This window comes from Carassius auratus, chromosome 46 (genome assembly GCF_003368295.1).
Source record: "Carassius auratus strain Wakin chromosome 46, ASM336829v1, whole genome shotgun sequence".
NCBI classification, from domain to species: Eukaryota; Metazoa; Chordata; class Actinopteri; order Cypriniformes; family Cyprinidae; genus Carassius; species Carassius auratus.
This window is the reverse complement of record NC_039288.1, coordinates 5,056,707-5,082,802: the sequence shown is the minus strand read 5'-3', so window position 1 is coordinate 5,082,802 and position 26,096 is coordinate 5,056,707. Positions and strand designations below refer to the sequence as shown.

Sequence of the window (26,096 nt, the reverse complement as noted above, 5' to 3'; positions counted from 1 at the left end):
ATTAATCTAATAATTGTGTAAATTCTTAAAAAGAAATGATTCCTCATATTCAGACAGATAGAAAACATAACATACTGTAATGTTTTAATTAAAATATTTACAAAGACGTACAAGTTAAACATTTGCTTGAGAACCTTTGCATACACATGAAAAGCAAATATGAACAGCATAAAACTGAACAAAGGTTAAGCTTTGTGACTAAAAGATGAATACAAAAAATGCTACAAAATAATGTGGAGAAATGCATGTAGACAGCATGGAGCTAAAAACTGAACAGTGCTTATTTAAAATTGAGGCTTGTTTTAAAGCTGCTAATTAAAATTTATATATATATATATATATATATATATATATATATATATATATATATATATATATATATATATATATATATATATATAAGAAACGCCACTTAAAAAAAAGCATACAAAATTGTATGCCATTTTCAGATAATAATACAAAAATAATAATAGCAATTGGTGTAAGAGAACTGAGAGAAATTAGCATGTTGCTGATTCATAACTATGAATAAAATTTAAAACAACAACAACAAAAAATTCAGTTCAAACATGAATCATTTCAACTTTACTTTTACACAAAAGACTGCAACTGTATCAAAAACATAAGAAAATGAATACTTATTTATCCTTAAATAAAAATATAATAGCATGAAAGACATCATTACATCGACTAAGTTACTGAGGTACGTTTTCACTGCATCTCTTCATTTGTGGTTCTTCTTTATAAAATGTCCTGGTAAAAACTTCACATATTCACACGTCTATACACCTGCCTGATGTCCAACTATATTCCTGACTATTTAGTTAATTGTGACTGGTTCGTTATTTCAACTGTTGGCCTTAATCCATGTCTTCTAGCTCATCAACTTCAGTAAAGATGTCACTGAAAAAGTACTTGGAGACACTTGTGGGTTCTTCGTCTGAGTTCTGCTGAGTGGAGAGAGATATAATCCAGTTTAATTAATGCAAATACACAAAGTGGCCATAAGTACTGCAATATCTGACTATATGATACCTCGATGACAGACGCAGTGGTGAAAGCAGGGGTCGGAGAAGGCTGCTTTACTCCAGAGTTGGTTGGAGTGGTAACGGGTCCAGCCGCTATCCGTTTTCTCTCAGGACGTGCAGTGTTGACTGATGGTTTTGGGGGGCCTGGTTTGGCCCCTCGATGAGCTGCTGGGGGTCCTTGTGTACTCTTAGAAGAAATGAAGGACAGGAACCCCTTGGGTCTTCTACCAGGTCTATAGAAGACATTCAAATTAATAAAAATCAATGGTAATGTCAAAATATCTAGAATATATTTGTCAAGAATAAAATGAAAGCAAATGTCAATTTACTGTCCGGCACTGGACATATACAGGTGCATCTCAATAAATTTGAATGTTGTGGAAAAGTTCATTTATTTCAGTAATTCAACTCAAATTATGAATCTTGTGTATTAAATAAACTCAATGCAAATAGTCTAAAGTAGTCTAAGTCTTTGGTTATTTTAATTGTGATGATTTTGACATTTAACAAAAACCCACCCACTATCTCAACAAATAATAATATACTTCATAAGACCAATAAAAAAAAAAATTGTGAATTGTTGGCCTTCTGGAAGGTATGTTCATTTACTGTACATGTACTCAATACTCGGTAGGGTCTCCTTTTGCTTTAATCACTGCCTCAATTCAGCGTGGCATGGAGGTGATCAGTTTGTGGCACTGCTGAGGTGGTATGGAAGCCCAGGTTTCTTTGAAAGTGGCCTTCAGCTTATCTGCATTGTTTGGTCTCCTGTTTTATTTTCCTCTTGACAATACCCAACACATTCTCTATGGGCTTCAGGTCTGGTGAGTTTACTGGCCAGTCAAGCACACCAACACCATGGTCATTTAACTAACTTATAGTGCTTTTGGCACTGTGAGCTGGTGCCAAATCCTGCTGGAGTATGAAATAAGCATCTTCAAAAAAGCTGGTTTTAGATTTATTGGTAAACGGGTGCAGTGACTTTGGTTTTCAAAAAACACAATGGACCAACACCAGCAGATGACATTGCACCCCAAATCATCACAGACTGTGGAAACTTAACACAGGACTTCAAGAAACTTGGGCTAATATTGATTTCCAAATGAAACACAAAACTTGCTTCCATCTGAAAAGAGGAATTTGGACTAGTGGGCAACAGTCCAGTTCTTCTTCTCCTTAGCCCAGGTTAGAAGCCTCTGACGTTGTCTGTGTTTCAGGAGTGGCTTAACAAGAGGAATACGACAACTGTAGCCAAATTCCTTGACACGTACAGTATTGTTCAAAATAATAGCAGTACAATGTGACTAACCAGAATAATCAAGGTTTTTCGTATATTTTTTTATTGCTACGTGGCAAACAAGTTACCAGTAGGTTCAGTAGATTCTCAGAAAACAAATGAGACCCAGCATTCATGATATGCACGCTCTTAAGGCTGTGCAATTGGGCAATTAGTTGAATTAGTTGAAAGGGGTGTGTTCAAAAAAATAGCAGTGTGGCATTCAATCACTGAGGTCATCAATTTTGTGAAGAAACAGGTGTGAATCAGGTGGCCCCTATTTAAGGATGAAGCCAACACTTGTTGAACATGCATTTGAAAGCTGAGGAAAATGGGTCGTTCAAGACATTGTTCAGAAGAACAGCGTACTTTGATTAAAAAGTTGATTAGAGAGGGGAAAACCTATAAAGAGGTGCAAAAAATGATAGGCTGTTCAGCTAAAATGATCTCCAATGCCTTAAAATGGAGAGCAAAACCAGAGAGACGTGGAAGAAAACGGAAGACAACCATCAAAATGGATAGAAGAATAACCAGAATGGCAAAGGCTCAGCCAATGATCACCTCCAGGATGATCAAAGACAGTCTGGAGTTACCTGTAAGTACTGTGACAGTTAGAAGACGTCTGTGTGAAGCTAATCTATTTTCAAGAATCCCCCGCAAAGTCCCTCTGTTAAAAAAAAGGCATGTGCAGAAGAGGTTACAATTTGCCAAAGAACACATCAACTGGCCTAAAAAGAAATGGAGGAACATTTTGTGGACTGATGAGAGTAAAATTGTTCTTTTTGGGTCCAAGGGCCACAGGCAGTTTGTGAGACGACCCCCAAACTCTGAATTCAAGCCACAGTACACAGTGAAGACAGTGAAGCATGGAGGTGCAAGCATCATGATATGGGCATGTTTCTCCTACTATGGTGTTGGGCCTATTTATCGCATACCAGGGATCATGGATCAGTTTGCATATGTTAAAATACTTGAAGAGGTCATGTTGCCCTATGCTGAAGAGGACATGCCCTTGAAATGGTTGTTTCAACAAGACAATGACCCAAAACACACTAGTAAACGGGCAAAGTCTTGGTTCCAAACCAACAAAATTAATGTTATGGAGTGGCCAGCCCAATCTCCAGGCCTTAATCCAATTGAGAACTTGTGGGGTGATATCAAAAATGCTGTTTCTGAAGCAAAACCAAGAAATGTGAATGAATTGTGGAATGTTGTTAAAGAATCATGGAGTGGAATAACAGCTGAGAGGTGCCACAAGTTGGTTGACTCCATGCCACACAGATGTCAAGCAGTTTTAAAAAACTGTGGTCATACAACTAAATATTAGTTTAGTGATTCACAGGATTGCTAAATCCCAGAAAAAAAAAATGTTTGTACAAAATAGTTTTGAGTTTGTACAGTCAAAGGTAGACACTGCTATTTTTTTGAACAAACCCCTTTCAACTAATTGCCCAATTGCACAGCCTTAAGAGCGTGCATATCATGAATGCTGGGTCTTGTTTGTTTTCTGACAATCTACTGAACCTACTGGTAACTTGTTTGCCACGTAGCAATAAAAAATATACTAAAAACCTTGATTATTCTGGTTAGTCACATTGTACTGCTATTATTTTGAACAATACTGTATGCCTTTACCCCAGCCTCAGTCCAGTCCTTGTGAAGTTCTCTCAAATTCTTGAATCGATTTTGCTTGACAATCCTCATATGGCTGCGGTTCTCTCGGTTGGTTGTGCATCTTTTTCTTCCACAATTTTTCCTTCCACTCAACTTTCTGTTAACATGCTTGGATACAGCACTCTGTGAACAGCTAGCTACTTTGGCAATGAATGTTTGTGGCTTACCCTCCCTGGAAAGGGTGTCAATGACTGTCTTCTGGAAAACTGTCAGATCAGCAGTCTTTCCCATGATTGTGTAGCCTAGTGAACCAAACTGAGAGACCTTTTTGAAGGTTCAGGAAACCTTTGCAGGTGTTTTGAGTCGATTAGCTGACCATATTCTAATTTTTTGAGATAGTGAATTGGTGGGTTTTTGTTAAATGTGAGCCAAAATCATCACGATTAAAAGAACCAAAGACTTAAACTACTTCAGTCTGTGTGCACTGAATTTATTTAATATACGAGTTTCACAATTTGAGTTTAATTACTGAAATAATTTAACTTTTCCACAACATTCTAATTTATTGAGATGCACCTGTATGCTAAATGAAATCCAATTTGTTTCTTACTAATGTCGGGGTGCCGATTCCAAAAAAAGTGTGCATTTTGCTCCATATATATACTGTACATAGTTCTAGCACATTTGGCACGTACACATTTAGACAAATTTAAGAGCCACTCACCTTGTAAGCACCCCACTTGTAGCAATAGGTGTGATTTGACTGACACCTTGCAAGTCTGATCCACTTGCTAACTCAAACGTCTCTTTGCCTGAGAGGTCCACTTTTCCCATGATGCCTTCTTGGATAGACGCTTCAGGGACAGGTGAACAAGTATTATCGCTGGTTGCAGAATGATCTGTAGTTGCTCCTCTCTCTGAGATTGTGGCTGATATCGAGTTGTTGGTTGATGAGATGACAGCCGGCAGAGTTTGCTCTGGAACTGATCTTGTCTTTTGTGTTGAAATGGGTAATGAGGTAGTCTGTTTTAAAGAAAGCGCTGCTGTGTCCTCTTTAGCATCAACACCTTGAGCATTTCTCCTTGAAACGGGGGTGGGTTTAACTTGCAGCTTTGCTAAATACAAAAGAAAGAGCTCACTGGTAAAACCCATGTTATGTCTTGCAATCTTTCTTTAAAAAAAAACACAAATTCCAGTTAGAAGAAAGTAAATTTTTAATGAATTTAGAATTTATAATTTTATGGATTAAAATAACATTTAAAAATGTTCTCGACCACAAACTTTTGAACACTCTTTTACCTCTCCTTGTTCTTTCGGGTAGTTTTCTTTTCTTCTCCATATGTTCCTTATCATCAGTCCCCTCTGCCAAAAGACTTTCCGATCCTTCCACTGCTAACACAAAGAAATTGGGTTATAGTGCAGTGCAATGCATGAACAGATGTTACAATCCGTGCGATATATGCTCATTTTTAGAATATAATGATGTACTGCAAAAGTTCTCACCATGATGTTCTGTCTGACTCTCATCTATGGTACTCTAAGAAGGAAATGCCCTCACTATTAGTCACATATCAGCATTTATCAAGCATTTATAGTGCTTAAAGTCAAGATGCATGTTTTACCCCCTGAGATGTGGAGGCTGGTGTCTTGCGTTTCAATTCTCCCTTCACTGATTTGTCCACAACCCTCCATTCACTTTTCTTTTCCTCGTCCTCTGACATAGGAACTAAAGCATCTGTGATCAGAAGGTGAGATACCTCCCTGCTCTCACAAGCACTGAAATTAGAGAACATGGTAGAACACGGAAACATTTGCATTGGTTTAGACTTAAATGTGCATTTATTTGGCTAACAAAATCTCAACCAGGAGAAACAAGGACAAAACTCACAACATCATTCGAATGTTTATTTATTTTTCTAAGTGTTTTACGGCATCAGATAAAGTGTACCTTTGACCATGAGAATGCGACTCGGGTGCTGCCACGGGTGGGAGGGGCTCTGTCTGAAAGCCCGCCCCCTCATCTAAATTGGGTGGGATTTCTGTGAGAGACAGTATAAACACAGGTTCCTCGGGCGTGGGCTCAGCAGATGTGTCTTCTGATTTACATCCAGAACGATTCACAGTGGCGTCTTCAAAAACTTCCTCAGGATTGTTTCTGTTGTTCTCATCCAGCATGACTACAGTTTTCTGTCTGGAATTGTTTTCAGAAACAACTGGCAGGGTGACATCTTTGACGGTCTAAATTACAGAGACATAACACAAGATACTTATTATATGTCCTTAGTAACTATTATAACTGTCGAGGGTTAAAAAAATAGGATTTAACACAAATTTAACAGGTATTTTACCTGTATTGATTCCACGCTCGATATCACCACTTGTTGAGCTGTGCTTGTGAAAACATCAAGTTCTGTGGTGGCTACAGCATCTTCTTCAGGACTTTTAGTGGAAGACTCCATAGCTGGCTTTTCATTTAAAACTGCAGGGAAACATTTGCAAACATAAAAATAGATTGTTTTTGTTTTGATATTTGTGCTTGTTTTTTATTTCTTATTTTAAAGGGGTCATCTGATGCGATTTAAATTTTTATTTTCTCTTTGAACGAGTTCTTGGTACATAAAGAAGATCTGTAAAGTTGCAAAGACTTCAGTCTCAAATCCAAAGAGATATTCTTTATAAAGGTTAAGAGTCAACCACCCCCTCCAAAAAAGCCTTGTTTAAACATACCCCCCACATCTACGTCACAATTTGGCAACATTTGCATAATGCCGCCTAAATGTTCACGCAAAGAAAGAAGGTGTAACGTTTGATTCTTGCTGTTGCCGCTAGCGCAGTGTCGTGGTTTCATTGTAAAAGCAAAAATATTTTGTTTGGTCTTCCAAAAGAGGACACAACTAGAAATCAGTGGTTAAGTTGTATTTACAACACTGTTTCAGAACAGTTCAACCCAAATATACAGATGTGTGCAGCGCATTTTATGGAGGATGAGGACTGTTTCCTGTGAGAGTAGCCTACAATGCGTCTGTGGCATAAAGGCTGTTTCTATAAAGTGGGGCAGTTCCAACTTTGCAAGTACAGTCTGGGGCTTCTAACTCACAGCCTGTAAGTAAATTTGTTTCGGTATTTAAAGAATTTGCCACTGTTGATTCAAACGGAAGTTTTGAGCAGTGTAGAGTAGAGCTCTACACTGCACTCTGGTTTTATGTTTATGCAATGCGTAAAAAGACAATAAAAGTCATTATAATCAGTAATTATGTCCCCACTGGATGCTACAAATGCCTTGTTTGTAATGGGTTTTATTTGTTTTGTCTCATAGTGCTGGGAGATGGCACCACAGTATGTTGGTGTAACAATTCCATCACACGCTTGAGGCAATTGGCCAATCAAAACGCATTGGATATCTGGCCAATCATCATATACCTCGCTTTTTTAGAACAATGAGCTTTGTAAAAACTACACGTTTAAGAAAGGCTGGGCATAGAGGAGCAACAATAATGTACATTATATGGAAAATAATGTGTTTTTGAACCACAAGAACACATTGCATTTACACCAAATAAACAAAACAATGTTCTTTTTATCAACGTCATTTTACCCCTTTAACAATCATATCACAATCATGAAAATGAGAATGTAAATATATAAAAAATATAAATACAAAAAATTTGTTGTCAACTGATATGTGTTTTTTGACAACTGATGCCGATATCTTGGACAGCAGGGGGGATAGCCGTATAAAGCCGATATGATTTTAAAAAATATATTATTATTAATATTTATAAGTATAATGTTTACCTTTTCTATTACTAATAGGCATAATATAAAATGAATCGTTATAATACTTTCAGTATACATTAATTTCTTTGTTTAACCGTTCTCTGATTATTAAACAGACTTCTATCCATTTTAGACATAACTGTTTATGGCGACAACAAACAAGAGAGAGAGTTTGAGCACTCTGCGCTGTCAAAATAAAAGTCCCGCCTTGAACACATCGGCCAAGCAGAAAAACTTATCGGCCGATGCCGATATTTGAAAAGAAAAATAACAAATATAGGCCAAATATATCGGTCAACCACTACAAAAAATCTATATGCAAAATATATAGCCAATAGATACTACATAACAGAGGCTCGGTTTTATATTGTCTTACCTGTTGTGGTTGATGTGGTGCTGTGTTGTGTCTGAGTGCGCCTGGATGTCTGAATCAGGTTTGGTTTAGGTTTGGGTCCACGGCACCTCCTGACAGGTTTAGAGGGCTCATCTGATGTGCTCTCAGACTCACTCACACTGAAACACACAACATACAGACATTTCATTTTGACAAATACACATAAATATCAGCCTCATTATGGAATCTGAACTGTTGCAATTTGAAGTGCTGCTTTTAGATAAAGGAAAGATTTGAATGTGCAAATGATTCTATCCTTCATATTTATTGTATTTACTGATACAAATTAATTCAAATACATTTTAAAAAGATAAAAATCACTAAAATGAGAACACAGACCAACAGAATCACTGAAAATACATGGACAAATCATTTTAAAAAAACTTAATAAATGAGTGTTATACAACACTTAATACCTTTTAGTCAGCTGTGGTTCTAATCTCACTGCTTCTTGTTCTTGTATAGTTTCCTCTGCGATTATATCATCATTCTTTCTTTTTAAAGATGAGACAGATCGATTATCTTCTTTAGTCACTGTTTCAGGAATGACTTTGGGACTGTCTTCTCTTCTTTCAGATGATAGATCCGGCTGTAGTACCTCAGTGTGGACGGTAGAGGAGTCTGGCAGGTGAGCCACAGGGACAGAGTCTTCTTGCATGGGTTGTGTTGCATTTTTATCCTGTTCTGTGGAAGATGGATCCTTAGAGGTCCCAAAAGAACCAGCGATTTGCTGCAGTGGAGCACGTCTGGTTCTCAGACCTTGACCAATATTGGGTTTGGGTTTGGAGAATCGTCCTCTTTTACTTGGTGGAACCTGTGTCTCATGTTGAATGGGACGATGATGATCTTCTTCAGTTGTCTGTGATTTGATAGGTTCCTCATTCTGGGTGGGGGTTACTTCAGAAGAAGCTTCTGGAATAATAGCTTCATAGCTTGAAATTTCAACGTCATCTTTTGTCTCTGACTCGCAGCTTACAGAAGAACCGGACAGGACGGCGGTTTCTGTGATAACTTCCTCATGGACGACCTCTTCATGTACAATGCTTGACTGTTCAACAATATCATTTCCACCTGAAAAAGATTTCAGTCATCTAATGAAGATTTCAAATTTGATTTGAAGGAAAGTGTTAAATCTGTATTGAAGCAAATAATAGGGTTGAAGATTTTTCTTACTTGTACAGGGCATTTCTGATGTCTTGATCATCTGAGCTGAGTTCCCGATGGTCAGAAGAGTCTGGGCGGCTTCATTGTTGATCTCTCTACAAACTAAAAGAAAGAATAGTAAAGCTTTTGTGTAAATTGGGGGATGTAAACTAATTTAATTTAAATCACACAATATTCTTTAAAGTTTGGATGATAGCATAATATGCAAATTCTAAATATAAAAGTAATTTAAAAATACTGGAAATAATAATACTATATAATTTATAGTAGGAACAACACATTTATTATTGTTTTTATTATTTGTTATATGATCATGTAAAGTGTAATAAAACAACTCGTATACATTAATAAATTAATGAACAAATAAATAGTTTTATTCAATAAAAAAAATCTGACTTCTATCAGTGCATTTCCCCCCAGTTTGATTACATAAATATATTTTTCATTATCTGAATAATAATTACAAATTATCATAAAAAAAAAAAGTTTAATCCAAACAGAAAACCAGGCTTGTATGTGTGTATTTTTTCTGCTTCATTTGATTGTATAATTGTTTATTTTTATTATTATTATCAACTATATACATGGAAATTAAATTACAAAGTACTATTTATGTTTATTTTTATTTGTCTTTTCAAAGAAAACGGTGCTTCTATCTGTGCATTTTTGCCCAATTTGATTCTGGAATATAACTTTTCAGTGCATACTGGAGACCTGAATATGATAACTACAAATAAATGCATGGTTAATCCATATAATAACAATTCATGTGGCAGATTTTTTTTGTTCATTGGAAAAGCTTAAGAGAGTTTCACTTTACCCTCCATGTGGTCTGGGTCAAGGAATTCAATGACGTCCTTCAAAACAAATCAGACACAAGTAAGTACCATCTCATCAAACAATACAAAAACATTCCAATTCCAAAGTGAAGAAACTAGATTAAATTTCACTGCAGATGACAAGAAAAGCAAAATGTATGTGCATTCAGGATGGACACCACAACATTTACCAGTTTACCAATGAGGAAACAGAGATGATGTTGGAGAGACTTACAACAAGCAGGTCCAACTGGTGTTCACAAGGGAAAGGACCGGCAGGCACCATGGCCTGCTCACAAGACAACTCGTGGCAAAATGCATTCTGGGATGTGCCCAGGATATCAGGCACATTCACAGAAATGTCCAGCTGGGAGCCAATGGGAATGAGTAATAAAAGAGGAAAGGACAATGAAAGGTAGGAGGGTTGTGAGTTTATGATATGACACGCATACATTTATGGAAACCCGTTTCCACCACTGAATAAAAAAAATAATAATAAAAAAAAAAGGTTATTGCAACTTATTATGAGATATTAAATCAGAATTCAGATTTTTTTTCAGAATTGTGAGATATAAACTTGCAATTGTGAGTTATAAAGTCAGAATTGCTATATATTAAGTCACAAATGCGAGATAAAAACTTGCAATTCTGACTTTTCACACAATTAAGAGTTTATATCTCGAAACTCTGACATATCAGACCCCCCCCCCCACACACACACAAACACAAACACAATTGGACTTTAACTGGCATTTGCGAGTTTGTATCACACATTTCTGATTTTTTTTTTTAAGTTGCAATTACCTTTTTATTTTTTATTCAGTGGCAGAAATGGGCTTCCATAGAAATTAATACAAACAAAATAGTAAAACAAAAATTAACATCACTCTTTGAAAACCAGCTTAACAACACAATTTATGCAAAAAGAAAAACTCAATGAGGCTCAAGCTGGGGAGTTTATGAATGGAACAAACACACTGATGGAAATAATATGTGAAGAAGGTGGTCCCACTAGGGTCCTCTATCTTATTAAAATACATAAACATACCTCTTCCATGGTTTCTTCCACCTCTGAATTAACTTGTTGTAGAGGGCGTAGACTCATTGGCACAAACGCTTGGTTTTCCTCTTCAGGATTTGAAGGAAAGTCTTCCTGGCTCAGGATACACTCTTCTACTTCCTCTTCTCCCTCATCCTCATCATCATCTTCAGTTCCAGAGGCAAGTAAGGTCACCAGCCTAGATTTTCCCCTCCTAAGCATGCCCCGTTTCAATCTGGGACCTGGTTTTAATTTAGCTCTCCTGCCAGGTGCCTTGATGCCCTGACCGTGAAATCTGGAAGACACAGGAAGATCAGAGAGCTCTTCCTCATCTTCCTCTTCCTCTGCCACTGCCTGGATTACATGCCGGGAGAGCTTAGGGATCCTTCCTGACCTAATTAAAAGAGACACAATAATTAGCATGACTACCAAAACTGAAAGAACTAAATAACTCCAACTATTTAAATTTATTTTTAGTAATTGAAAGCTGCAACAAAACAAAATATACATATTAACTGAACAACTTGTTGAACAGCTTAAATTAAATTAGAAATTGTGCCCAGGTTAGTTCAGTTTGAGCTGAAGTACTAAAACTAAACATAAATGTATAAATACATTAAAAATAGATTGCATTGTTTAAAAATTATAATAATAATAAAATTACTAAAAAATCTTACAAAAACTAAAAATATAAAAGCTCATTTAAAATATGAATAAATACTATAATTAAAAAAAATACAGTACTAAATAATAAAAAAAAGAAAATGCAATTTTTGCATTGAGATTCCTAAACATAAATAAAATCATTTAAAGATTCTCACATACCTGGTTGGTTTATTAAATATATGTTCTTGTACAGCACTCAGGTCAGGTTCTTCCTCTAAATCTTCCAATTCCAGGAGAACTGCTGACTGCTGCTTCTCTTTTATAGCCTAAAAAAGAGCGAATTATACAAATTGTCAGACAAAACAGATTCTTCTGTGAAAAAAAAAACACACATTAGTCTACTGTACTGACTTTGTACAGTAATACACTAACACACATAAAACTAATGGATCCAACAGTTGATAACATCACCTTGGGGTCCATCGTACTCCCCTCCCCGAGTGAGGTCCTGTCCTCCTGGGTATTTCCTCTGGGCACAGGGTTCCTGTTCCCCCATCCGCGGCTGAGGTTCGGGATCGCCCTCTGGGGTCGACCTTTGAGCTGAGCTGGTTTAATAGCAGGACTCTTGTATCTTATAGAGAAAGTTTCATTTTCAGCCCCAAAAAATGGTAAATTAAAACTTCAAAAGTAGTGCAGAAATGATATTACTGTTCAAAAGTTTGGGTTCAGTAATATTCCTTTCAAATAAATGAATACTATAATTGGTCAAAGAACATTTTTCTTTTAATAAATGCTGTGGTTTTGATCTTTCTACTCATCAAAGAATCATAAAAGAAAACGTTTTTATTTTAAGCAGCACAACGGTGTTCAGCATTGAGGATAATAATAATAATCAATTTTATTATTGATTTAAGCACCATATCAGCATATTAAAATGTTTTCTGAAGGATCATGTGAAACTAAGGACTGGAGTAATGGCTGATGAAAATTGTTTTGCTATCACATGACTAAATGGCATTTTAAAATCTGTTTGCAGTATTTTTGTTCAAATAAATGCATCTTTGGTGAGCATGAGTGACATCTTTTAAAAGCATTACAGAATGGTAGTGTGCATGTAAATGCATCTTTAAATTGAATAATGTGAGATATCTATAATCTTTAGATAATGTATTTGAGTTCATTCTTACCTGTCATCAGAAGTAAGATTTTCACACTCCTCAGGTTCATCTACTGCAGCTACAAAATATATGAATAAAAAATAATTGAATTCAATACTTTAATATATTATATATATATATATATAAAAGCAGTAAAGTCTTATGGAGCATAGGCTCTGATTTCCAATTCAGCTGGACTTTAAAACATTTTTTTCAACTGTTCTATCTTAAAGCATACCCTCTCCATCTGTCCTCTTGATTCTCCTCCCTTGAGTATTTGTCCCTCTTCCTCTGTGATTCTTTGGAGTGGTATCACTTCCTCCATCATTTGAGAGGTCCTCGTTCTCCTTTTCTCCAGACACCACATCACTGTCCGAATCCGTTGAAGAGTACAATTCCTTTCTTGTAGCCGCTGCATCAGAAAACATTGCAAGAGTGTATGAGAACTTTTCCAAAAAAACTATGAATCATAAACAGATGGACAGACAAAAAAAATATATACTGACCTCTCACTTTCCTTTGTACTCTCCTCTGTGCTTTAGCCAACTTAACAAGCTCTTTGTTCTTGTTTCTCTTATTTTCCTCGGCTTTTAGGATCTGCTCCATTAATTTTTTGAAGAAATCTAAATCCAAACGCCGCTTCTCCTCTGAAAACATACTTCATTTTCAACCAAGTGTCTTAAAACGTAATATAATAAGGAGCCAATTTAATTTTTAGAAGTTTTTAGAAGAGAGAAAAGGTCTCTTACTGAAAGCTTTATCTATTCTCCAGGAGTTATTTCTCTCCTCTTTCTTGAACTTGTTCTGAAGGAATAAGAGAACACCAAAGATGATGGTATTAAGATGAGCTGGTACTTTCTGGCACCAGACCAGCATATTGTCTGGAGACTGGACTAACGGCTGCTGAAAATGCAACTTTGCTATCATAGTAATAAATTACTAAATATATTAAAACATTTATTTTAATTTGTAATTTGTAGGGGAATTGGGGAAGTCGTGGCCTAATGGTTAGAGCCCTTAAACAACCCCCAACTGCTCCCTGGGGCCAGCAGCATGAATGGCTGCCCACTGCTCCGGGTGTGTGTTCACGGTGTGTGTGTGTGTGTGTGTGTGTGGGTGTGTGTGTGCACTTTGGATGGGTTCAATACAGAGTATGGGTTACCATACTTGGCTGTATGTCACTTCACTAAACAAACAAATACAGCTAAGATGAGCATAAAATACATCTAAAAATCATAAATCAACATTTAAAAGTCTTTCAAACAACAAACTTTTAAACAATAGTGTAGATGGTGAAATCAACTACTATTATCAAGTATGCAGGTGTTCAGATCATGAAAGACAATGATTTTGCGACCACCTTAATCTCCATTCGAGCTCGATGCGGAAACAGCTGACCAATCATGGAGAAGTCTGTCCCCACCATGCTGATGGCCAAGTAAAACATTTCAGTCTCTGCAATTAAAAAAAAAAGAAGATCCTACATAAATTAAATATACAACACATTTCAGATTAAGAAGTGTGTTTTGACTAACTTCTGACCTCCACTGGACCAGGGTTTGGTGTAGGTGCCCTTCCTAAAGCTGGAGTAGGTGGTGGTAGAGCCACGTTCAAATATGGGATCTCTGTCTTCTGCTGGATTGGGTCCTTTCATTCTTGACACCTGGACTGTTAAACTACACACACCCGCACAACAAAATAAGAAGCTGTTCACCTTCACTTCAACTAAAACGATTTCTCTAGGTTCTGGATCTCTAAGATCAGCAGCTCACTGACCTTTCCTCGTCTATAATCAGAGAACCATCCTCCGCCACCTTCACCCTGGGCACTAGAAGAGGCTCTTCCTCCTCCAACTGGGTTTCTTCCGTTCTTTCCTCGTCTTCTTCTTCATGACCATCATCTTCTACAACCACCTCCTCGACTGATGGAGCAGCTGGAGTGTTAGAAGGCCTGAAGGGAAAACCCATAGTTCTATATTATATATAATTACAGAGAAGACACTTTGTTCTATTCAGAGTGGCATCAAGGGGACAGACAGAGATATCAGGCTTACGCTGGTGTAGGAGAGTCATCCAATACTGTCTCTGAAGCTTTCTGCTCCTCTTCTGTGAAAGACCTGTACAGAAGAACAAGTCAGGGTTTGATATAAATCAAGGCACAGAAGATCCTTTCATTAGAGGTTTGTCGCAATCACTGCACAGCATCGCAAACCCAATATTAACATTTCCATTCCCATGCACTTCTACAACACACAGAGGGTGTAAGAATGGTACTTACTTCATTGGGTTGGATACAGGGAGGTAATAGATCAGCTCTCTCATGGTCATTTTGGTGTGGTCTTTGGGTGCTTTGCGTTCTCTGATTCCCAGCTTGGGTTTCTTTTTGTCTTCCTAGATTTAAGAGTCAATGGAGAGGCCAGTATAACATATTGAAAACACTGAAATATTTCCTCTATTAAACTGCGTTCCCTAGCTGGGATTAAACATAATCTATATCAAGAATAGAGTTCATATATATATATATATATATATATATATATATATATATATATATATATATATATATATATACACACACACATACAAGTCACAGCATAAGCAAACATTGCATAACCTGCATAAAACCATTATACAGATATGCAACAAAGCAAAGCTGTGATTATCAGTGTTAAACTTCATAAATGTGATTTCATATATTTCTTTAAAATGTACACTACTATTAAAAAAAAGTTTTTTTTTTTTTTACTTTTTGGAATTTATATTTTGCATTAAATTGCTCAAAAATGACTGTAGTGAATTTTACAATGTTGCTAAAACTTTTTATTTTTATTTTTTATAAATGCCTATTTAAATTCTGTTTGAATCTATCATGGCTTCCACAAAAATATTAAGCAAGCTGTTGTCAAATAAAAAAATTTGAACACACCTATATAGTACTATACACTAATATGCACTAATAAAAAAACACATACACACCTTTTGTTTGTTCATTTCTTTTTTAAGAAGTTCCCGAAGCTTCCTGGCCTGAGCTAACCTGAGCATGTCTGCTGGGTCGTTCAGAGATTTCAAGGAATTTATTATCTTTGATGAAGACTTCATTTTCGTAAGTCTTTCTCTTAACAGATCCATTTGGCTTTGGTCTTGAGGTGGCCCGGAATCACTCTCCTGAGGTACAACCACATCTTCCACAGCAGGAGGAGCCAGAGGGTTTTCATGAACCAAAATGGATTCAGGTTGAGAAGTTATTAGGGGATGCTGGGACTCCCCTTGCTGGACAGTCAGTGGCACAAGAGTGTCCTCCAATCCCCCATCCTTTTGCGTCTCTGTCTCTTGGTCATTCTGCAGTGGGGCTGCAGGGATGGGCTGAACATTGGCCTGTCTGCCTCCTCCAGAAGGTCTCCGTCTTCCAGGAAGTCTGGGGTTGTTTACAGGCTCAGGTATCTGAAGGGAAGACTCTTCGGTGGAGGTTGAGTTTTCAGGGTCACTGGGTGGTACTGGTTTTACTGGGGACTTGGGTGGGGATTTAGGAGCCCTAGAGGAGGCTGGGGAGGCTCGTGGTTTGGCCAGGTTGGGCAGAGCTGCGAAGCGTTTCCTCCTCTGAGGGCCAGAAGTCACTGAGGTGCTTGTTGAATCCTGGGCATCAGAACTTTTAGATGTTGCATCCCTGTTGTGACCCATAGCATTAGTGATAAAACATTCAAAAGCCCTTGCATAAAGTTATATGCCTCGAAACAAAAATAATTTTGAGAAACAGACCAAAATTTAAGAGTAGTTTACATTAAACTTCAAGCAGATTTAGCAGTATCCTACAATGTGACATGCTATAATTTAATCAAATGAATCTTCTGTTATCATTAATTATTGGACATACGTTTTTTTTATGACTTAATATTATCTGACAACTTAATTGGACATTTGAATTTTAAAAGATTAATTTGATACACTTCAATAAAAAACTTGACAGTTAATACATTTATTAAAAAGTGAAACTTTTTAATCAAAAGATGCTTTAACGCTGAATTAATATTAGTTAAAATATTGTAAAAACATTTGCAACATCATTAACATTTTTTACATATTATATTTGCATAAAATATGCATATGAATAAAAGTTGTGTACACTACCCTGATGTCTTTTTTTCAACAGCATGATTCTAAATAATAAATGTACAAAACTACTCTTTAACTTCATGCTGTTGACTTTTATTATTAAATTGAAGGTGTCAGACTCACTCTCCATGTTTACCAGTCTCCAACTGGTCTCTAGGGCAGCTACTCTGAGATGCTTCCTCATTGGTCGGATCCAAAGCTGTTATAGGAGAGTCAGTCTTCACCTTTTCAGCCGTGACCTGTGACCCCTCAGATGAAGCGGAGCCAGCAGAAGCCTGGGGAGGCTGAACATTATCTACAGATGCATCTCGAGAGGCTGTCTGGGCTCGGCCTGCGGGCTTTACATTGGGCCGAACACTGATTCTTGATCTGCGTATCATGTTTCGCTGTATAGAGGGAAAAGCATATAAAGAGGAATAAAGAGGATGAATGAATATATATATACACACACACGTACATATATGCATGACTAGTTTGGATATATATATATATATATATATATATATATATATATATATATATATATATATATATATATATATATATATACATGCATGGAATATACCGTCATGTAAGCTAAAAGTCCTTCCTCCGGTATTAAATTAATTTTGACAGTTGAAGATGGTCAAGAAGTCCCAAATACGATTAAATTTAACAGACCCATTATACGTCTCTGAAGTTAATAACAACAACAAAACAGCAGAATTTGACAACTAACGTTAACGTTACTACAGTGACGTTTACAAAATTTCTGTTCATTGACATCAACATTTACGTGCTACTTTAAATCGAATTCTCATTTCCAAAGCACAAATATTTAGTTTACAGGTACATTTCTACAAAGCTGAATTTCTACGGGATTTGTTTTGTGTTTTTTTTCTCAACTGGCCATTGAGAGGGTCCTGTACCGTTCAACTTCGTCCTTTAACCTCATAACCTAGTCGGTTTAATGGAGCAAAGATATTTTCTACTACTTTACAATGAGTTTAAACCAGTGACAGTATCAAAAACTTACTTTATTTGGTAATCCAGGGTGATTTTATAGTAAAATCTTCAGCGGCTCACGTCCTCCATGCTTGCTGTTTGTTACTGGGCATGCGCACTGTGAGGCCCGGAACGAAAGTTTTTCTCCTGATTCGCGGTTCCCCCCGGACGATTTTCACAAGCGGACACGTTCCTGTACTTGCTGTTCACCAAGGCACAATATCATAGACATTAACAATTCAAGAGATAATTTTTTCCTTATGCGTTATCTTAGAGCAAAAAGCTGAATTTTCAGTATCATTACTCCAGTCTTCATTGTCACATGATTCTTTAGAAATCATTCTAATATACTGATTTGCTGCTCTAGAAATATTTCTTATTATTATCAATGCTTAAAAGATGTGCTGCTAGGTATATTTGTGGAAACCCTTCTTTAAGGTTTTTGCTGAACACAAAGTTAACAATAATAGCATTTATCTGAAATAGAAAACTTTTCCGACGTTATAAATGTCTTTTGATCAATTTAATGCATTCTGGCTGAATAAAAGTATTAATTTCTTTAAAAGAAAATCTCACTGACCTTAAACTTTTGACTAGAAGTGTAAATGTATTGCATATGTATAAATGTGTGTATTGAGTGTTATAGTGGATTGTATTTGAATCTGAGATTTTTCTGAATATATATGCAGATTCTTTTAAGACTAAATGGTTAATTCTGAGAAAATTTTTTAAAAAAGTCATTCAGGTTTGGAATAAAATTTTTTGAACGTTTTGGTGGACTGTCTCTTTAACAATAACAGAATCACACCTTTGATTCTTCAGGAATGGCACACTTCCAGTACTTAGCGACTGGAAACCATCATTTTGTGTAAACACCAGAAGAAAGAATTCTAAGAGTCCTGTGCCTCTTTTCCTTCCTCCTCCCATGTCAATTTCTTGTCAAATTTGATGACAAAACTATACCAACAGAATCTGTAGGATAGCTACTGTGATGACATAGAAAATTTGAATAATATTTCACAATATTCACAGTATTTTTGATCAATTAAATACTAAAATTCTTTCAAAATCACAAATTCAAAATAGTTTTTATAAAAAGAGGCTGTAAAAAATCTGCTTGCACAACTATTGACAAACATGGTGGAATGTTATGGGAAAATGTCCTTATCTTATCCTTATACCACCTGTGCTCCACAGCTATTTCATTTTGAAATAATGAGTCATTTGATTTCGCCTTCGCAGCTTTTCGAGAAAAGGCGCATATGGTCTCGCAATGCAGTCAAGGCCAACATTAACATTCACCCAATGAAGCACCTCCCCCCGTATGTGGCATACTACATGGAGAGTAGATGAAAAGTTTAATAAACTTAAATACAATGTGTTAAAATACCATCTTCTATCCCAGTTTATTGCACAAAAAGCCAATAGTGGTGCAAACACTCATATATGGTGGCACTATCAAATTTTCTCATTTGTTAGTATGGCCTGTTGCACCAAAATGATTTGAACCAAAGGTGTGAGACTGGGGTGGGATTTGGCTGGTAAATATAGGCTGGTTAACCCCTGCTGATAGATTCCGTAAATACACTTTTGTGTTGCCAAATAGCATCGGACTTCAGGTCTATGCAAAACATATTGACACCTGTTTTGATTTGAGTTCACAGAGAGTGTCACACATTTGTTTATTTGATTAGTGACCTATAATCTGATAAAAATGTTTATTTCCAAGCTTAAATTGCATTTTAATTTCATGTGGACCCTACTGTATATCCCTCGTGCATCAATTTAAAACGGTTACACAGAAGTCAGGACAAAAATGTCCATGCCAATACAAATATTTTATAATTAAAAAATTTCCCCTTTTTTAGTAATGTAGATCATTTTGCCATCATCAGTCCTGATTATAACTACCAAAAATTTATAAATTTTCATTATTTTAATCCTTGAAATGCCTGTTTGTTTACATACTGTAATTTTTTTATGATTGTTTTTATTTTCCATATACTAAATACTAAGCAGATTTTTATTTTATTTACTTTTTTGTATTATTTAAGTCTGATATACATACCCAAAACACCCACAAAATGATAATCACAATCATTTAAATTCAGTTGGCCTATTTTCAGCGAAGCAGAAAAAAAACAAGTAATTGCTCCATAGGCAATTTTTTTTTTTAAATAGTGCCATCAGGTGACAAATAGTAAAGATTAAAATAGAATGTATATTATATTATATTATATTATATTATATTATATTATATTATATTATATTATATTATATTATATTATATTATATTATATTATATTATATTATATTATATTATATTATATTATATTATATTATATTATTACTCTCTCAGGCGCTCTGTCTGAATCTAGAGGACTAGATGCAGGTATTATAACTTATGAGGACCTGCAAACCTTCACTCTGACCATGCTAAGTAAGACTTCCTCTTCTTATTTACCGATCTTTAAAATGAAACTGAATAGTAGAAACTTTAAAAACAACTTTTTCTTCCCCTTCTATAATAATGAAAATAAAAAATAAGAGTATTATGCTACTTGGGCTGTCTATTTTTGTGCAAATCCAGTTCTTTTAGTATTGAAATTATTATTATTATTATTATTATTATTATTATTTTCTATTTTTTATTTTCTGTTTTCGTTTTAATTTCAGTTCATATTTTACACATTTTTTCTGTAATGGAAAATGTGTGTCGTTGAGATTACGAATAACACACATTTTCCATGAGAGTTTAACACAACTCCACATATGCTGTCCAGCTATTACAGGAATTGTGTACTTTAAAGATATGGTTTTGGCACACCTTGAAACGAGATATGATTTGGCCTGTTTATAAAGGCAACAGAACTCCCTTCAATGCCACTCTCGCAGCAACTGTCTGATGATGATGGCGATGCTGGGAGTTTTCATCTCTGTCGCCCTCATTCTGGGCACAGCAAATGCAGCTTCTGTGAGTCTTCTGTATGTTTAACAGTTCATTATGTTTATGTAATAGAATAGTTTAATAATGAAGTTGTTATTATTAAGTATCATGTTACTATATAATACTTATATAGTATTATATTATTATATTACTATATACTAATAACTCTCTCACTTAAAATTCTATCTATTTGAACTTTTAACATCTTAAGACCCCTATGGAGATTATAATGTGGAAAAATGATTTGAGTGATTTTGCATTCTTCTGAGGAACTTTGCCTTCACTTGCAAATCTTTTCATTCAATTTAGCTGAGCATGGCTAAAATGTTAAATATGCTAAACTACAATTTCTACCAAAATTGCGCTGCAGTTGGGAGCTGTGTACACCGAGGGAGGGATGGTACAGGGAGAAAGCTATAGTGTTGGACTCTTCCGCTATATGGACGTGTTCAAGGGAATTCCCTTCGCCGCCCCACCTGGCAGATTAGAGAAGCCCGTTCCTCACCCAGGCTGGGGGGGTGAGTATGCCTGTCTCTTGTGAAAGTATGTTTAGATGTCTTCAGGCACAGATAGTGTCTAAAATATGTGAGTGTACTAGTGACAGTGAACTCCTGACTCTATCTGCACAGGTGTTCTGAAAGCCACTGACTACAGAAAGAGGTGCATGCAGCTCAATCTTCTCGCTACTGATGTCGTGGGCAGTGAGGACTGTCTCTACCTGAACATCTGGATCCCTCAGGGCAGAAGTGGTAATGCAAGCTTTCTCTAATTCACAAGACAAAACAAAAATGTATGTTAAATCACCCTTATGTCATTCCAGAGTTCTGAGGAAAACAAAATAACATTTTGTCCATACAATTAAAGTAAATTAGGTCCAGTGTTTCATAGGAGAATTTTTTAATTTGGAGGGTGAACTAACCCTTTAAGGATCGTTTATTTCCAAATGTCGTGTCAAATGAAAGATTTTCCACCTTCTTCTTTGCAGTGTCTACCAACCTGCCTGTTATGGTGTTCATCTATGGTGGTGGCTTCCTGCTTGGTGGTGGTCAGGGTGCAAACTTCTTGAACAACTACTTGTATGATGGACAGGAGATCGCAGACAGAGGAAATGTCATCGTTGTGACATTCAACTACCGTGTCGGATCCCTCGGATTCCTCAGCAGCGGAGATGCTGACGCACCTGGTAAGGAACTGTTTAAAAGATTTAATTTGAATAAAATTGCTAAATAATTCATGTGAAAGCATTTAAATCAAACTTTTCCTCCTTATATTTTTTTGCTAGGAATTGTAAAATGTATTGCGTTCCCTTAAGAAACTTGAAATACACTTTTTCCTCCCTTCTCATATTATTTCCATAAATATATATAACTTAAAAAAACCTTGCCTTAATATTCCCTGTTAGCTCCATTCAAACTTTTGGACCCCACTGTATACATGTATGGAAGGATTGACTGTAGTTTTTAAATGATGACCTGAGCATGTACTGTTCAATAGGAAACTATGGACTGTGGGATCAGCACGCTGCTATCTCCTGGGTGCACAGAAACATCAGGAATTTTGGTGGCAATCCAGACAACATTACCATCTTTGGGGAGTCAGCAGGGGGAGCAAGCGTGAACTTCCAGGTGCTGCATAAAACAACAATAAAACACTGGTTTATTAAAACATTTAGTATAAAAGCTTATGCTTTACCTTTTAGCTTTAAGACATGAGTTTTTAAAATGTTCACTCTACACCTAATGGCAACAGGTTTGCAAAAGTGTTTGATTTATTAGTATGAAAGCCATGAGATGTTCTCAGTAATGTAGCTTCTTATTTCTGTGTGTGTGTGTCCATTCTGCACAGATTCTTTCCCCTAAAAACAAGGGCCTGATCCGCAGAGCTATCTCACAGAGCGGTGTTGCTCTCTGTCCCTGGGCTGTCAACAGAAATCCACGAAAGTATGCTGAGGAGGTGAGCTTCACTTTTGCTCATTATAAAACAGACTTGGTACAGTACTAGCATTTGATATACAGAGGTCGCAAAATCCTATGGGTTTATTTATTCTCATTCCCTGCCTTCTACTAAATACTTTAGTGTACACTTGCTAATGTTTACTTAGTGACGTCTGTTCGATTTCACATAGAGACTGACATCTCAATGTTTTTGGTCAGTTAATAATTAATGTACAGATATCACAGCTTGGTTTATGTCTACAACAATTAAAAATACAATTATTTCTTTAAAACTACATGAGTATATTGTTTTTTGTGCACCTTTAGGTTGCTGGGAAGGTAGGATGCCCCACTGATAGCGGGATGATGGCTTGTCTGAGGAGGACAGATCCGAAGACTGTAACTCTCGCTGGGAGTGTTAACTTTAAATCATCAGCTTCTGGTAAGAATTTTTTTATTTTTTAACCCATTACATGCTTTTTAAAGCAATTTAAAATTAATTTACTCACTCTCATGTTCCAAACCTGCATGACTGGTCACTTTTTCTATTCAATTACAAAGTATGGGGAAGCCAACATTTTGACTTCACAAGTCAATGAAGAAGGTCACCTGCGGGTGAATAAATGATGACAGAATTTCATTTTTAATGATAGAAATACAGTGTCTGCTAAAACCATAGTAAGTGCAATGCAAAGTCAAAATATCTAATCTGACCATTTTTTACAGAACCCATTGTACACAATCTAGCTTTGTCCCCCGTCATCGATGGTGACTTCCTCCCCGGTGAGCCTGAAACCCTTTTCGGGAATGCTGCTGACATTGATTACATCGCTGGAGTCAATGACATGGACGGCCACATCTTTGCCACCCTTGACATCCCCTCTATTAACAATGCACTGGTGTCCACCCCTGTGTAAGTGTGCTACATTAAAAAGTCCCCTGGAATCATTCTGAGGTTTTTTTAAAGACCCCATAAAATCAGAAACAGAGTTCCATTGCATTTGTTTATGTTTGCTAGCTTTGAAGCATCTATAAAATGAAATTTTTTAGCGGACCTATAAAGACATTTTTGCTCTGGCCACAATGTATTTACCCCATAATACATTTTTAAATATATGCCTAATGTCTGTAAACAGTGCAGCTTTTCTTCTTCAAAAAAATCATACCAATACCAAGCTTTTGAATGGTATTGTCTGTATGAAAATATAAGTTGTACTGCATGGGCATATACACATATAAAAATTTAAATGTTTGTATTTTGGAAAAACCACAACATAAGCTCATAAGCAATCAGCATTTTGACAAAGGGACTAACCAATATATTCTGTAAACACCCGTCTAATAATTTCATGTGGTCTTTTAATGGTCCAAACTTGAAAAGAGTAAAAAAAACCTACTATTGATTTCTAACAGGAAGGATGTCAGGGCTCTCTCAGGTGCCCTGTCTGAATCTAGAGGACCAGATGCTGGTGTCACAACTTATAATGAGTACACAGCTAATTGGGGCGTCAATCCTAGTGATAAGGACATTAAGAAAACAATTGTGGACATGCAGACGGACTACATCTTCCTGGTGCCAACCCAAGCGGCCCTATACCTCCACTCTGACCATGCTAAGTAAGACTTCCTCTTCTTATTTACTGATCTCTAAAATGAAACTGAATAGTAGAAACCTTAAAAACAACCTTTTCTTCCCCATTAGATCTGGACGAACCTACTCCTACCTGTTCTCTGAGCCCTCTCGCATGCCTGTCTTCCCACTCTGGATGGGTGCCGATCACGCTGATGACCTTCAGTATGTGTTTGGGAAGCCTTTCGCCACTCCTCTGGGCTACTTTCCTCGCCATCGTGACGTCTCCAGATACATGATTTCCTACTGGACCAATTTTGCTCAAACTGGGTACATAAACATGAAAATGCTTTACAATACTACAGTATAAAAATACTTCACCTTGTAGAAACAATTATAACACACACATACACACACATACACATAGAGAGAGAGAGAGAAACAGACAGTACTATGGTACTAGGCCTGTCTGTTTTTGTGCAATCCCATCTAGTGCCAGTCAGTTATTTTAGTATTGATATACAATTATAGGTTTTCCTTTTTTTTTTCATTTTCAATGTCTGTCTTCCTTACTCCCTCACAGTGACCCTAACAAAGGTGAGTCCAGTGTTCCTGTAACCTGGCCTGAATTTGCCGGCAGTGGCCATCGGTACCTAGATATCAACAACAAGATGAACAGGGACAGCGTGAAGCAGATGTTGAGAACACGCTTGGTTTACTACTGGACTACCGTCTTTGCCAGCTTTCCTGCCGTACAGAAGAGCTGAGCACTTGCAATTTGAAAGTGCATATGATGCTAAGATTCATGCAATAAACTAAATATAAGTTGCTCAGAAGAAGCTGTCATATTTTCTGTAATAACTCGCCATTAAATTAAAAGAATGCAATGCTGTTTTGTCCTCCAATAAGCTGAGAGAATATTACTAAAGGTAATGTTTTCTTATCAGTTAACATCATTTCTATGATTCTTATAAGCTCAGATAACTCCAATACATTTATACAGTTATCTAGCAATATTGTGGATAAATGTGGAGATTTTGAAATGGCCATATAACCCTAAACAATACAAGGGGCCCTGAACCAACTGCCCCTGGTGCTTTCAGTCCCCTTAAAGATTGAATTTAGTCAGGACCAGGACATAGAATTTATGTATGTTTATTTATGTTCAAATATATGTAAGGACAGCAATTTGAGCTGATTTTGAAAGTAAATAATGGAGCTGTAAACCCTAAAATGTGACAAATATACTTATGTGTTGGTGTATTACTGTGTATATTATTAACCTTCATGCATAGTTGGAATAAGTCTCTATTAAGCGAGAGTGCTGACAGTTAAAGTCCATTTCTGACATGTTGCAGTATTACAAAATATTTTTATTTTTGTTCTTTTATATGCTCTGTTTGTAGTTGGTGGGCTGGTATCACCAAGGGGGATATTTTTATTTATTTATAGATAACACAGTGTTTAATGGGAACAACAGATTATTGACATTTTACACACATATTGCATACATCAAAATTATATAGAAAATAATTGTTATATCTTTTATAACATAGTTGATAATCATTCTTATACAAAGTTTTGTTTTAAAAAAATCCCAAAACCTGAAAATCGATTGGTGTTTTTTGTTTTTGTTTTTTTTTTACATCCAATTTTTGGATTTTCAAGTCTATTCATGT

The 26,096-nt window shown here is 36.2% G+C and overlaps 2 protein-coding genes across 5 annotated transcripts; one reads left to right on the top strand and one right to left on the bottom strand.

Moving 5' to 3' along the window:
- Positions 1 to 572: 572 nt before the first annotated feature.
- On the bottom strand, positions 573 to 18,275 carry zgc:162472 (transcription factor TFIIIB component B'' homolog). Of its 4 annotated transcripts, none has more exons than XM_026234392.1 (28): positions 17,998 to 18,273; positions 17,106 to 17,368; positions 15,849 to 16,536; positions 15,151 to 15,263; positions 14,927 to 14,989; positions 14,650 to 14,823; positions 14,416 to 14,549; positions 14,234 to 14,328; positions 13,623 to 13,677; positions 13,380 to 13,520; positions 13,112 to 13,285; positions 12,904 to 12,952; positions 12,188 to 12,347; positions 11,936 to 12,042; positions 11,120 to 11,504; positions 10,307 to 10,438; positions 10,074 to 10,110; positions 9,263 to 9,355; positions 8,506 to 9,160; positions 8,072 to 8,208; positions 6,267 to 6,397; positions 5,867 to 6,156; positions 5,541 to 5,694; positions 5,422 to 5,455; positions 5,218 to 5,310; positions 4,643 to 5,033; positions 1,036 to 1,261; positions 573 to 947 (listed from the first exon to the last, which is right to left on the bottom strand). In XM_026234392.1, the coding sequence occupies exons 2-28, from the start codon at positions 17,360 to 17,362 to the stop codon at positions 861 to 863; spliced, it is 5,055 nt and encodes a 1,684-aa protein (XP_026090177.1). In that variant the 5' UTR covers positions 17,363 to 17,368; positions 17,998 to 18,273; the 3' UTR covers positions 573 to 860. The 4 variants fall into 4 exon arrangements, with proteins under 4 accessions (XP_026090177.1, XP_026090175.1, XP_026090176.1 ...); XM_026234390.1 differs by having other exon boundaries at positions 573 to 950; positions 17,998 to 18,272; XM_026234391.1 differs by having other exon boundaries at positions 573 to 950; positions 5,218 to 5,307; positions 17,998 to 18,271.
- A 2,558-nt stretch (positions 18,276 to 20,833) lies between these two features.
- LOC113063930 (bile salt-activated lipase-like) lies at positions 20,834 to 25,302 on the top strand. Its single transcript, XM_026234389.1, has 11 exons — positions 20,834 to 20,940; positions 21,284 to 21,431; positions 21,543 to 21,662; positions 21,899 to 22,096; positions 22,408 to 22,538; positions 22,759 to 22,866; positions 23,175 to 23,289; positions 23,574 to 23,760; positions 24,261 to 24,464; positions 24,550 to 24,747; positions 25,001 to 25,302. Exons 1-11 carry the CDS (start codon positions 20,872 to 20,874, stop codon positions 25,182 to 25,184), a joined length of 1,662 nt encoding a protein of 553 aa, XP_026090174.1. The 5' UTR covers positions 20,834 to 20,871; the 3' UTR covers positions 25,185 to 25,302.
- The last annotated feature ends 794 nt before the right edge of the window (positions 25,303 to 26,096 follow it).